The sequence below is a fragment of the Topomyia yanbarensis genome, chromosome 1 (assembly GCF_030247195.1).
Source record: "Topomyia yanbarensis strain Yona2022 chromosome 1, ASM3024719v1, whole genome shotgun sequence".
NCBI lineage: Eukaryota > Metazoa > Arthropoda > Insecta > Diptera > Culicidae > Topomyia > Topomyia yanbarensis.
This window is the reverse complement of record NC_080670.1, coordinates 195437640-195452990: the sequence shown is the minus strand read 5'-3', so window position 1 is coordinate 195452990 and position 15351 is coordinate 195437640. Positions and strand designations below refer to the sequence as shown.

The 15351-nt window shown below is 40.2% G+C and overlaps 1 protein-coding gene across 4 annotated transcripts in view; it reads left to right on the top strand.

The window, feature by feature from the left end:
• Window positions 1-15351, top strand: part of LOC131686146 (uncharacterized) — a 546994-nt gene that overhangs the window by 161037 nt on the left and 370606 nt on the right. For all 4 annotated transcript variants that reach the window (XM_058970337.1, XM_058970364.1, XM_058970347.1 and 1 more), the window contains exon 2: window positions 11295-12025. In XM_058970337.1, coding sequence (XP_058826320.1) covers window positions 11720-12025 — 306 coding nt within the window. In that variant the 5' untranslated portion in view covers window positions 11295-11719. The remainder of the gene's footprint in view (window positions 1-11294; window positions 12026-15351) is intronic.

The window sequence follows — 15351 nt, the reverse complement described above, 5'->3', positions numbered from 1 at the left end:
CACGATTTCCACGAATTCGATTTATTCCACAAATTTCGAATTCCGCGAATTCTACCAATTCCATGAATTGTACACATTCCACGAATTCCACATATTTGACGTATTCCACAAATCCCACGAAATCCACAAATTAAGTGTATTTAACAGATTTCACGAAATCAACAGATTCCAAGACTTCCACAAACTTCACCGATTTCCTCGACCTCCGCAAATTCCACAAATTCCACGAATTCCACAAATTCCACGAATTCCACAAATTCCACAAATTCCGTGAATTCCCCAAAGTCCACAACTTCCACAAATTCTACGACTATGAAATACATGAGTTGTATAATCGTTACTAAATCTTTGAATGTCACGTGCGTCACCTTATCGGAGCTCTTTCACATATCTACAATATGTTAGTGACTATCCATCAGATCCCGTGCGCGCGCCTTGTCATTGCGCGCAAAGATCCTTTTTCGCAGCTAGTAAATATTAGTTTCGTGACCAATTGCGCATTTATGGGGTCATTCATATCTCTCTGTTTGTTGTGACACGACCATGTCGTCATGGTTGCGTCAATACTGTCTTGTTTCTAGCGATGAGATGTTCTTCTTTGCTTCTTGAAGTTACTGGTCACGAGTGTGAAGGTCTTTTGCAGCTACTTTTTTCTCGCTGATGGTGCTGGATGTAGATCGTGAGATACTGGGTGCAGAATCTGCAGTTGCTATTATGACCTGAACAGTAGCCACAAATTTAGCTAGCCTTTGTCGTACAGGTATTAAATTTAATCTCCGCTTTTTTGCGGTTCACGGAGGTTTCCGTGAATACATTTACAACCAAATAAATATGAATAGCCAACAAAAAATTGAAGTATCACAACCCGCTATAACAGCAATCTAAGAGTGGATAAAAACATTGATAGTTAAATTTCTGTACCATGATCTCGTTCAAACTTAATTACCGGTCTGATTCTTGTTTTTGTGAACCAGTTGAGGATACAATATCATCGTTTTAGTTCATGTGCTCGTGAATTAGTTCACGTTTCCGTTCTATGATCTAGCTCAGCGATCATGATTGCTCTGATCTTAGTCAAGAATGTAGAGACAACCTGAGCAGCCGGAGCAAAACCAAAGACTTGATTGAAAACGATACAAATTTTGCGTCGTTGGCGATTTTCACGTGATATTGATTTTTATTGGGCGACGATATCGTGATTATTCATAAAAATAAGAATGGAGTTTTTTACGATCATTTGCTTCAATAAGAATACGCAGTTCTGTGAAATCCGAGGAGAGATATCTTACCAAACAATTCACTCTAATTGAGCCGAAGATCACTCCAATGTGGAAATCTATTGTGTCACTATGATTTCGTCATCATGTCACGTCGCGTCATATTCGCAATCGACAGTAATAAGTGCAACAGTTCCCTCTATCTCTCTCTCTCTCTCTCACACGCTCTTGCACTATTGTTGTAGCAAAATAATCAAGTCACTAGGCAACCAGCGAAGGGAAGGGAAATTAATTGCCACGTGACCGACAAAGACAGAGAGTTCGGCACGCATCGTTGCGATTCGTTTGTTTGGTACAGAGTCTATTTTGACCCGGTTAGAGAAGGTGCCGCGTTAATTACTTGGTCTATGAAATGCGTATGAATTGGCATCAACATCATGTAGTTCGTTTCTAAGAAGCAATGAGATAACGAAATTGGCCAAAATTTTGAATTCCCGAGAAAATTCATATGGGCTCAAACACAGCCTCTTCAAAATACTTTATATATGGTCCGTCTCAAATTTCATAACCATTAAAATACCATAGAATGGTCTCATTAATCCATATATAAAGCAAAGTATGGTTTTTATATGAGATTCTGCCGGACCATGACGGTGGAGTTTTCATGGGTTGATCCCAATTTCAAACACTATTAAAACCATGTAGTTGAGGTGGATTTGGACCATTGGTATGAGGGTTTCAGTGGGCTTTTCGTTTACTCGGGATACTCGTGTTAGAGTGCAACGAATACCCGAATCGAGTGACACAATCATCACAGACCAACGGTTTTAAATGGGTAGAGAAAAATAAGCTCATTACCCTGTATACTTTTTAATGTCTTTTGATTTGACTATGACGGTTTCTGCGGTGCCGCGACGTGACTTGACTCAACACGAGCTCATGCGAAACAACAACAACAACAACCAAAACAACAACTGTAGGTTATGGATGATAGCAGTACGACCTTATAATCAATGTTACACACTCGGGGCATGATGCAGCTAATAATAACAATAGTAATGACACAGTGTGTAATCAAATGAGCACTATTCATCCGAAACCTCAGCTGGTTCCGAAGGGAAAGGAAAGAGGGGTGCTTGGGTGTGCTGTAACCGCATTTTGGCGGCACCAACAGCTGTTTGGAAGATTGCGGTAAGATATGTACTGTAGCGAATTGTCGCGATTGTCCTCGAAACACCACCGTTAAAAAGGGGTTTCGAAACTGTATCTAAACTGTTTGTCGGTGGATTGTAACATCAGCTAGGTGTCGCTGTAGGTAAAGAGGGCAGGGAGAAAAAACTGGCGTCTTCACTGTTTTGATATTTCAGTACTTCTTTGCGCAATTACTGTGTAATTTGTCTTTAAGATATAACAGTTCGTGTACGTGTGGTGCTATTTGTGACACCACGTCAATGCCTTTTTGCTCCATAGAATTCGTGGAATTCGTAGAATTCAGGGAATTTGGAAGAATTTGGAAGAAAGCGGAGAAATTTGTAAAATTCAGGAGAGTTTGTAGGATTTGGAGAATTCGGGGGAGTAGAAATTGAGGAATCGTAAAACTCGGGTGGAGATTCGCTTTCGAAGGAATTCGGGGAAATTTGTAGAATTCACGGAATTCGTAAAATTCTGGGCAAATTTGTGCAGTTCGGGGAACTTTGGAGAGACCGGAGAATTCGTAGAGCTCTAGGGAATTCGAATAATTTGTAGAAATTGAGAAAAGTAAAACATAAATTAAGAGCTCGTAGATAGCCACAAAAAGTTGAAAGAGATGGAAGTTCCAAGGGGGGAAATGGTTGAAAGGTTGAAAGGACAAATGGTCGAAACTGATAAAATGTCAAAAAGATCAGAATTTCGAATGTAACAAAAGATTGAAAAGGCAAAGGCAATGGTCATAATTATCTCAGAATCCAATTTCTGAACTGCTAGTTGCCTGATAATTGCAAAAAGTATCAGTAACGAATTTGGTATATATTCATTACAAACTTGAATGAGGGCCAAGATAAGCCATTTAACATCTTCGATATATGCGGGATTTAACTAAATACCACTTGACCGTGTACGAAGAAATATCTTGTCTATGTACCCGCCTGGGAAGTAGAGATTGATGGTGTAGGGGCCTTAATTGCGAAGTATGGGGAACCCTTTGCTTCGGCCAGTGAAAAATCTGGTTCGCCATCCTATAAATTCCTCAATTTTCTTCGCTAAGCTTCCTCGTAAAGGCCTGAGAGTGTCCTTTGAAGGGCGCTGTTATAAAACCGAAGTAAGTAGTTCCTGGTCTCGGTAATCTTAAAAACTCGCAAAAATTTCTACATGGTACATCGAAAACCCTTAAGTATCCCTATGTTTCAGTCCCTACAGTTTCCCCCCAGGGTTTACACAATGCATTTGCACTACGATTAAAGGTCAGACGAAACGAGTACCCGACGCGAACAACCGTGAACAGTCTGTTGCTACTTTGTGGTGTGCAGATTGATGAAAGCTGAAAAACGTGATTATTGGCACCGGTCCGTCAACGGATTAACGGACAGATCATCAGAGAAACACTGTTTCGTCTGGTGGCTAGGGCCTACGTTGTGCATTCAATTCATCCTGTGATTGGAATACACGAAACGTTCGTCATATGATGACAGCTATGCATCGCTTTTATGCTAAATATTATGACATTAGTGTTGAGTGCAGTCATAAAAAAGGCTGTGCTGCCAACATTCTCCCCACAAAATTGATGGTTTTATAATTACCTATTAACGACCATGCCCACATCGTTACAGTTACGGGAGGCTCTCTCTATTTGATGGAGCATGAAAAGCACTATGTATTTCTTGGGGAAAACATGGAAGTTTTCGAGTACTTTACCTGAAAAATCATAGCAGATTACCTTAGTTTGAATTTTTTCGCAGTGCTCCATTCCGGGTCATGAGAAGGCGGACACTTGGATTAGAATGATAATGAGAAGTGGACATTTAGGCATTAGAAGGTGATATTTATTAAAAATCGCGTAGCTTCAACGAGTTTTTAAATATTTCTTCTTAGAGGACACTCGAAATTTGGCAAATTTCGTGGAGCGATGGAAGTTTAGGAATCCCAAAGGTATTATAAAACCTTAGTCCAAGAGAATGGATGAGGCTCATGACTGCATTCGGGTGATATCTCGGGTCATGTACAATCATTGTACGTAGAAGGCCCATCTCCGGCGTATTGAGATAGTGGAGAGCGGTCTCTGCACTTGTGGTGGCGGTTATCGCGATATTAAACATGTTGTCTGGTCGTGCGCTAAGTGTTCTAGTACCAGATCTCCGTTAAACGAGTCCCTTCGGCCTTGTTTCAGTCTATACCAAATTCGTTACTGATACTTTTTGCATGTATCAGGCAATTATCAGTTGGGAAATTGGATTCTGAGATGATTATGACTTTCATTAGTTCAGTTTTCGATTAAAAAAAATACACTGAAAAAAAAATCAGTTTGGGCAAGGAAAAGTTTTCTTCAAATATTTTTTTCCTTAAAAGTGCCCAACTTAAATTTTTGACGGTAGGTAGGGAACGTAATTACCTATCATGGAACAAAATTTCATCCATATCAGCGATGGTTTTTCTTTTGTAAAACGACTTTAAATTTTTAAAATCGCAGTTGCTATTCTCTTTTCGGATGAGTCTTATTTTGACAGAGCTTCATAAGGCACCTCATTTGTTTTACCTGGAGGGTCCAGGTATACAATCTTTTTTTCCAAACTGCCAAGCAAGGGCCTGCAGTCAAAGCCTAAAAAAATCTGGTTCAAAACCGAAGTCAAACCTTTCCGGTTTTAGAAATGTACAATTCCAACACAACGCATTTATTAGAAATAATAAAATTTCGACACGAAGGTTTAATTTCCTCTTCTATTGCTTCGACAGAAAAGCTGTCGCCGAACGAAGAATATGAATTTCTCGATGGTTTGATTATTGAGGAACCAGAGCCAGCTCAAGCGAAACGAAATCCTAACATGAAAATGTGTAAGCGACCTGGGACAAAGAATGCTTCGATACGCATAAAGTGAAAAAAAAATTGCTTGCAAGAAATTTTTCAAACAAAAATGGGGCACGTGTGCGAATTTCGAAAAAAAAAAACGATTTTGTAAAGCAACACTATCAAATTACGTAGTACCAAAAAAGTCTAGTAATTGGAACATGCGCTCCTGTCGCGACAAAAAAAATGCTCCGAGTTCCGAAAGAATTAAACTTCACGTGGTGAAAAATTAAACTGACCTTGCAAAAAGACACTTGTTGAATTTATTCGACAGGTTTCTTGAGCAGAATACTGTCCCGCGTGACTAGAGACAAGCGAGAGTTATCGCTATTCCAAAACCGGGAAAACTAGCCTCCGATCATAACTCGTATCGTCCGATTGAAATGCTATCCTGTATCAGAAAATTGTTGTTGGAGAAAATTATCCTACGACGTTTCAATAATTGCATTTAAGGGTATCAGATATCCAGTTTGGTTTGTCGTAGCGAACGTTTCGACTCGCGGTTTGTGCCTTCTCCAGGGCTTTTCATTGAGTAAAAAAAATATTGGGAGGTATAAAAAGTTGCACAAATTACTTCGGTGTACGGGCGGGTATTTTTCGCTCTCAATTCTCTAATGTATTATCGAATGTTAGAATAGCTACTTTTTAAATTTTTTTTTTGGTGTCTGTGTGGCGGATAACCATATGAACAGTGAGAGTGATATGTCACACTTCTTATGGGGAGATTTTCGAATTTGGCGTCGATTGTTTGTAAGAATTTCAGAGAAAACCGGTGTTCCCTTCAAGATTTTGGATAACACAGTCGTCGTAGTTGCTGCCATCTGTTGGAATCTCTCATTTGGTTTATTGACTAGTGCATGATGTGCGTACCTGCGGACTTCCAGCTAAATTGCTGTCATACCTACGTATCTGTGATCACAATTTGGACATATATAGATACTATACGTAACACCACAACTTGGTTTTCAGATTTTGGGTGTTGATGTTGTGGCCTATCTGAGTTTATAGATTCTACGAATTCGAATTTTCTATGAAATATGTAATTGTACGATTTCAATGATTCTTTTTTATTTCAATTGATTCTATGAATCGAATTTGAAATCTGCTAAATCGCATGGCTGACAAAGCTGTATACTCGTGTAACTTTAGATCCCACTAATTGAACATTCAGCTCTAATACAGTACTAACGTCCTGTAGTGCCAGTTTGGGTACGAATAACCTAGTCAAAATCGAGTAACAAGCCCCCGCTGGAACCTTTGCTCGTATGCTGACAGGGAAATTAAAAACTCGAAGAGCGTGAACGGCTCGAAACAACGTCAGCTTCGGAACCGACGAGAAAAAGAAAATGGTGATTTTCTAAGCCTTTGTTCGATTAAAACATTGAAATCTACCAACAAAATCTATTATCCAAACAAGCGGGAGCGATACTTTTGAATGTTTTGTTTATTTTTATGACGTTTGACCTACCCATGTGAATTCAATTTGTCGCGAAATACTCAACATAATTTTACTAATAATAACCTGTCATCATAAAATGAAATTTGATTTCTGGGTGCAGTCGCGGGGTGTCGGTTTTACTCATAATTCCCTTACAAAAGATCGAAAGGATAAAATAACGAAAAAGACAAAACATAGAAAGTGGCAAACGTGAACGAGACAAAAGATTAAAAGGAACGATAGAGTAAATGGATTTATAGAATTGTATGAATTATTAAAATTCGTAGAATTCATGAAATTCATTGCATATGTAGCAATCGTAAAGTCTATGGAATTTCATAAAATGTGTGGAATTTATCGTTGATGTCGTGGGAATGCGGGGAATTTAGAGAAATTCGTAGAATCCAAAAAAAAATAGAACTCGTAGAATTAAGGCTACGGAGGAATTTCTAACATTCGGGGGATTTTTTAAAAATTCGGAATTTGTAAAATTCTTGGAAATAGATAGAAATCGGGGAAATTCATGCGATTCTGCGGAATTTATAAAGCTCCGTGGAATTTGGTTTCAGGAGCACTTTTAGTACGGGGATTCGTAGAATTGGAGCGATTCTGTAGAAATAGCAAAGATTTTAAAATTCGAAGCAATTCGCCGAAAACCAGCAAAGTCGTAAAATTCTGAGAAAGTTCACATACTTCGTAGAATTTTGGGTCAATTAACAGAATTAGTAGAATTCGAGGTAATAAGTGGAGTCTGGGGAATTCGTAGAAATCGAGGGTATTTTTAGAATTTGGAGGAATTTGTAGTAATTCGAGAAATCGTAAAATAGGCGGAATTTTCTAGCGCTTGGGGGAACCCTCAATTTTTCGGGAAATTCGTCGACCTCGAGGAATTTGTCGGATCCGCGGAATTCGTAGAGCTCTGGGAAGTTCACAGAATTTAGTAGAATGAGTAGAATTTGTGAGTATTCGTAGATCTCGAGGGAATTTGTATAAGTCGTAAAATTCGGGGGAATTCGTAGAACTCGGGAAAATTAATTGATTTCGGAGAATACGGGAGAGTTCGTTGGATTTTTTAGGATTCGCGGGAGTTTGTAAAGTCTTGAAGAATCCGTAGAATTAAGGGATTTTTTTAGAATTTAGAGAAACTTCGAGTAAATTCGTAGAATTCACGGAAATCCTAGAATTGGGGGTATTCGTTGAACTCGGCTGAGTTTGCAGAATTCGGGAGAATTTGAGAAAATTGGGGAATTTCGGCAAAAGCAGCATTCCCAGAGTTCGGAGGACTACGTAGAATTCGGGAAAATCCGTAGAATTTGGGGAAACTTATAGATTCCCGGAGCATTTCGAAGAAATCGATAAAATTCGTCGAATTTGGAAGACAACTCGTAGAATTCCTAAGGAAATCGTAGAATGCAGCCAAGTTCGAAGAGTTTGAGGAAATTCGTAGAATTTGGGTACATGCAGAATTCGTTGAATTTCGTAAATATCCTGGAATTCGGTGACTTTTGCAGATTCCGGGAAAATTAGAAGAATCTGGAATTCGTCGAACGTGATCGATTTTGCCGAATTCGGGAGGATTCGCTGGGAGAAATTTGGGAGATTCGGTAGGCTTTAGGGCGATTCATAGAATTCAGCGAAAGTAGCAGATCTCGAGAAATTCGTAGACTCCTGAAGAATTCGTGGAATTCGTAAGAATTTGTGGTAGAAAACTCGCAAAGGCAAAAATTCGCAAATGAAGGACGAATATGATAACGTCAAAAAGATCGAAATGAACGAAAAGACAAAGGGTCGAACGGGACGTAAAATCGAAGGGGACAAAACATCGAAATGGATGCAGAATTGCTAGAGATAAATCGAAAAAGGCAACACGTCGAAAGGGAATAGGACAGAAGGTCGAAAGGACAAATTATCTAATGGAACAAAGGATAAAATATCGAAAAAAGGCATGGGTCGAAGGGGCCAAACGGTCGAAAGGACAAAAGACCGACAATATAAAATATCGATAGAGACAAAGACAAGTCGAATGTCATTATTGGAATTATTCATACTATTTGCTAGCTTCAATATGGTGTCATTTTAGGCAATATTTTTAGAACGATTTATTCTCCTTCCATTTTCGTCAAGATACACAACAATGGAGGGAAATCGCATTCTATTGAGAATCAAAATAGACGGTGTCCGCTCATTTTACCGAAAGGTATGTGGCCGAATGCTGCTGGGACTAATGCAATTTGGCCGATTGACATATGGCCAAATGCCGTTATGCCGAATATCGTTTGACCGAAAACCGAATGAGTCATTAAGCGGACTACTTTTGGCCTGAGAGTTATTTAATTGAATGCAATACTTAGACGAATGCCCATTCCGTTTGACTGCCTAACCGTAGTAAAGAGATAAATAGACACGACCTGATTAGTAGCGGATGTGATTTATTTGTTTTAAATTAAATATTGTTGATTTTTTCTAGTATTTGCAATATTTGTAGCTATTAGTCTAAACATTATGTGAATTGGAATTTTTTTGTGGTATCCAACGGAAAAAATAGATTTTATCTATTTTTTCCGTTGGATACCACAATAATGAGTTAAACGAATGCAATTGTGAAAAGGGTCCAATGTCGGCGGGGCATTTTTTCACAAAATTGCTTTCGTTTCACTCACCATTTTGGTCTGTTTTCCCCGTTGGATACCATCAAAAAAGTTTTAAATAAGATATTGGCATGAATCAAATGATTATGTGGATATATTCCTTCTTTTAAACATGAGCTGGTCTTTCCATACATTTTTTAATATATGTCTACAGTAAAATGAACAATATTTGCATAAAGCTCGATAACGTCGTCAGTTTTGTGAGAAAGAAAGAGAGAGATATTGAGAGAGAGAAAGAAAGAAGTATTGATAGACGACATGTATTTATTTCGGGTTTTTAGGAATAATATTTCAAAGAATTTTTTTTTTCATTTTAGTTAAAGATATTCTTCATTCTTTATCGATAAACTTTTTTTTGTTAACGACTGTTGGGACTACGGACACGCAAAAAGAAAATCCCAATACAATCGCTGATATTTCCTGTTGCTTTAGAGGCTATGAAGCATGGACATTGAAACAAGTGGAATATCGAATTCTCATATGACAGAATTATGAGCTCAATCAAAATCTTCGGGCATAATCCAGAACACACATATCCACGATGTACTATTCAGTGACTTGTAATTAAAACAAAGTTTACACTTCGTATAAATAATTTTGAAGGTCAATAAAAGTCTACTCTTAGCTAGAGAGGTCCGGTTTCTTTGATTATTTATTGTTCACCCCTCAACAAAGTTCAAACAAAAAAAACAAAAATAATGGTTAAGTTTAATGGTCTCAAAACACCACTCTCGATTTGAAAATTTAAAAAAAAAACACTTTTATTGCGACCTTTGCCATGAAAACGTGATCAACACGATCGCGTTCAAATTTACAACCGTTTTTACGACCCTCCCCTCCCGAATTGTTTGATTAATTCCAATTCGAGAAAGCAACACAACCAGCAGCATTCTACTAACACACCACAAACTCGTTCACTTTTTCCGAAACCGGCAATAAATCCTTACTCATTTTCAGTCCTAACCTAAGTACGAACCCGGACCCACCCAACCGACCGACCGGCTGCTCTCCGTGTCATTGGAAGTGAACTTCTTATCATCCGATGGGCATCGACAACAATAATGTTGCTGATGTTTTGAAAATAGCTCTCAACCAGACGAAACGAGACACGAACGACACAGTCAACCGCACAGTTTTATTTAGTCCCGTCGCCGGGTTGGGTTGGGCAAGGGATGGCGGGGGGGGGGGGGGGGGGGGGGGGTTAGTCAACGAGACTGGTGTTTAATGTTGTGGTGATCTTGAAAATGTGCAGGGAAAACAGTCGTTTTGTTTGAAAACTGTAAAAGTAGTGGCGGGCCCGAGTAAAATCTGACAGTCGAAATTAATGAAACAATTTTGTATTATTTTTTTGTTGTTAGCAGAAGTTTGAAACGGTTACGCAATTTTTCCCAGTAAAATTTGTACTGTTTACAGTTTTGATCTTTTTTAATCGGGTTTCACAACCTCGATTCTATATACCGAGATGCAGTTCGAACTTGCCATGGCACACTATACGCCAGCTGCTCACAGAGGTCACTCTGGACGGCCGATTGAGTGACTTGTGAGTGAGTGATGCGGCGGAATGGTCCGGGGAGTAAAGTAATGTGTGATAAAAATGACATAAATCATCAACAAAGAAGGCATTGAGAATTTTTATGGGAATTACTATTTGTAAACTCTCACAACCTTCCTGATGGGATCGGAGTGATTCGACAGTCTACAAAGCGAAAAGTGTGTTGTTATTGAAAACGAATCGTAAAATCCGTCCTCCTATTTTTACGAGCCTTTAATTGTTTTATGATCCCGCGTGTGGACGTCAAGTAATTATTTAATTTCCACTTCGCCTCCGCTTGCCTTTGGAAGGGCACTGTTTTAAACATATTCGTCCCCAAAGTAATAAGTCGTGCGGTTTTATGGGTTTACCCTTTTGTCGTTGACACTAATTAAATGTTTTATTTTTCTTCCTTTTTCAGGCTACCTTTTTCCGCGAACCTTCGCCGAGAAGACATCCGTATTTGGGATTACCAGCGCGCAATAAGATTTGCGGCCGCGACCGCGGCCTCCCCACTGCAAAGACGTGATAAGATTGAATTTTTAATATATGGCAAGCTGGAAACGTTTCGGAACTGCATCACTGCGCCGCAATGCGCTGCAACGGGAAGCGGGCAGCCGTGAATCGGTAAAACCATAATCGGCAACTAAGTTGCACGAAAAAAAAATATTAAGTACAGTAGAACCACAATCGCGCCAGTCATCGTAAAATGTAGCCCTCACCTCGGGTCAGCCCGAGCTTGTCCGAGTCGTTTTTTTATTTATTACGCAACCATCAAGTTGAGCCGGCCGTGCCGTGAACACCAACTGGGACCGGAAGTGGATCAATCGAGAGTTGAATCGAGCAATGGCAGAAATAAGCCCAAGTGGAACACAGACGGGTGGAGGAGCTAATGCCACGCAAGGTCCTCCGGTGCCAGCAGTGCGAACTTCATCGCTTCAACCGGTTCCCCCGCCCCGAACTACGACGCAGGCAATAGTGCACCACTCGGCTCCTTCCCAGCAACAACATCAACAGCAACAACAGAACCATCACTTGCAACAATATGTTAGTCAACAGTCCCAACAACAACAGCAGCAACATCATCTCCCTGGAGTACAGCATCCGCCGCCGCCACCATCGCAATCGTCGATCCCGCCGAACACTAATCAGGTATGTTTGAACAAGCGAAACCAATTTCAGCAATTTACCAACATCGTTGTTTTTGCCCGACATTCGTACCGAAATTCGATTCAAACGCGTGTTCTCGCTGTTCGATGTTCGGTCACACACACACAAACTACACACGAACGATAAACTCGGACCATCTCCTGCCAAACCGAAAACATGAAGATTAATGGTTCAGGGTTTCCCCGTTCGGGGTGATTGTGGTGGGACTAAATTCGTTGGTGATCTCATTGGTTTGCCGATTTGTTTTATTTCCCACCTGGCGATCCGCAAGCCCCGCGACCGCGACCGGTGGTGTCCCGAACACGTCGGAAGTGTGCTGTATCCGGCTAGAAGTCAGGTGGAGATTGTTTTTTTTATTTCATTTGAACGCGGTGTTATTCGCACACATGTGTCTGCGGGGAATCGAGAGTGGAATGGTTCTGCTTTCGAGCTCGGTACGGTCTCGCACCTGTTTGACATTGGGAATAACTTTCGCTTGGTTATGTTCGTTTCGTATCGCACATATGTGGGATGGTCATGGGAAGAAATTGCATCCATTTTAATAACGCTTTGCATCATCTTGATTTCATGGTGGTCCCATTTCATATGATAATTTACTGTGTGACCTCACTCTTCAACGCTATCTCCGAAACTGGGACTCCGATCGAAAAAAAAAATCATCTGGCTCTGAAGTGAAATGGGTCAGCCTGTGAAGACAAAAGTGTATCTATTACGGGATAATACCGAAGCAATTGACTAACAAATTCGTATTAGACCTACAGTGCACGAAGTGGAACGTTTTCTAAAGGGGAAAATGGACCTTGGCTTTATGGAAGTGTTCTGTGCACAGCTACATCATACACGCAATTGTGCACTGATAAAGGGCAGAAATTTAGCTGAGACAGATAGCTTTATTGTGAAGGACAATATGCAATACGGCAATATGGCAATGTATGTATGGATTATGAAAACAAAGAAGTATGTCTATCTATGTATGTCTAGTTTCGCGCATTAGACAAGACCGCTATTAAAAAGGGTTTTTCATTCAAAAGCGCTGGGGTAGAGGATTGCACTGTTGTTGCATCTTCTAGCAGAAGAGCAGACCACTAGACGTGTTTCGTTTTTACCTCTGCTAGAAAGTGCAAAACCCGTGCAATCCACTGCCCCGGAGTTTTTCAAAGAAAAACGGCAAAAGAGTCATGTTGAAATACGAAGAAAAGGAAGCCATTACAGAAGATGCTTGGAGAAACGATAGTCCGATGAATACGGAGTTCGGAATCTGAATTGGGAGTCGGAATTCGGTGTCTGAAATTGGAATTCGGAGTCGGAATTGAAAGTTCAGAGTTTGTACTGAAATTCGGAGTCGAAATACGGAATTCGGAATCGCGATTTCAAAGTTCGAAAAGCGAAACTCAGAGTCGGAGTTCGAAATCCGATATCTGAGTTCGAAATCGGATATTGGAGTAAAAATACGGAGTAGAGTAGAAAATCGGAATTCGGAAACGAGTTTCGAATCAAAATTCGTAGTCAGAGTTCGAAGTCAAAATTCGAAACTGAAATTGAGAGTTAGAAATCGGAATTCGGAGTTTGAATTGGAATTTGGAGCCGGAGTACGAAATGAGAGTTCGGAGTCGGCATTCGAAGTTCGAAGCCGTAATTCATAGTCGAAATTCCAAACCGGATATGGAAATTCGAAATTGGAATGCGAAATTGGAATCCAGAGTCTATTTTCGAAATCGGAGTTCAAAATTGGCATTTCAAAGTAAGAATGTGGAATCGGTATTTGGTGTTCGAAATAGGAACTCGGAGCCAAAATCCGTTGCTCGAAATTGGAATTCGGAGTTGGTAGTCAGAATTCGAATCTCGGAATTTTGAAATGAGGATTTGGAGTCGGAATTCTATTAAAATTCGGAGTTCGGGATCTGAATTCGGAGTCGGAACTCGGAGTTCGCAGTCAAAATTCGGAGACGGAATTCGAAGTTCGGGGTCGGAATTCGGAGTTCGAAGTCAGAGTTCGAAATTGACATTCGGTGTTGGACTTCGAAATCGGAATGCGGAACTCAAAATAGGAATTCGGAGTCGGGATTTGGACTTCGAAATCAGAATGTGGAGTTTGAATTCGGAATCGAAGTTCGGAGTCAGAATCAGGGTTCGAAGCCAGAATTCGGAATTTGAAGTTCGGAGTGCGGAATTCGAAATCGAAACATGGAGCTCGATAATGGAATTCGGAGATCGAATTCGGAGTCAGAATTCGAAATCGGTCACGGAATCGAAAGTCGGTGTTCGAAATAGGAAATCGAAGTTCGAAATAGGAATACGAAATCTGAATTCGAAATCCGTATTCGGAGTCATAGTTTGAAATCGAAATTTGGAGTTGGAAATGGGAATTGGAAATCGAAATTCGGGGTTTCCAACCTAAATTCGGAGTCGGAGTTTGAAATCGGAATTATGAGTCCGGTATTCGGAATCGGAAATCGGGGTCGCAATTCGATGCCCAAAATAGGAAATCGGAGTTCGAAATGCGAATGCGGAATAAGAGTTCGAAATTGGAATTTGGAGTAGGAGCTTAAAATCTGAATCGAAATTCGAAATCGGTGTTCGGAGTTGGAGTTCGAAATGGGAATTCAAAAGCGAAATTTGGGGTTTGAATTCGGAATTCCAAATCGGATATCGGCGTTCGAAATCGAATGTCGAAGTTCGAGACCGGATTTCGGAGCTCAAAATCGGAAGTCGGAGCTCGATATCGGAATTCGTGGTGGGAGCTCCAAATTGGAATCCGGAATCGGAGCTCAAAGACGGAGTCGGAATTCAGAGATTGGAATCGAGATCGAAGTCGGAATTTGAAATCGGAATCCGGAGACGAAATTCGAAGTTTAAAATAGGAATTCGGATTTGGAATTCGCCGTTCGAAATGGGAAATCGAAGTTAAAATAGGAATTCGGTCTCGTAGTTCTATATCGGAATTCATATTTTGGATTCGAATTCAGCGTTTGAAATCAAAACTCGGAGTTCGAAATTCGGACTTCGAAATTGATATTCGCAGTTGGATTTCGACATCGAAATTCAAAGTTCAAAATGGGATTCCGAAGTCGGAATTCGACGACGGAATTCCAGATCGCAATTCGAAATCGGTATTCGTAGTTGGAGTTCAGAGTTCGAAACCAGAATTCAGATTCGGGGTTCGAATTTCGAAATCGGAATTCGGAGTTGAAGTCCAAAATTGGATTTGGGAATTCGCAGTTCGAAATGGGAATTCGGATTTGGAATTCGCCGTTCGAAATGGGAAATTAAAGGTGAAAGAGGCATTGGGTTTCGGAGTCGAAATCAGG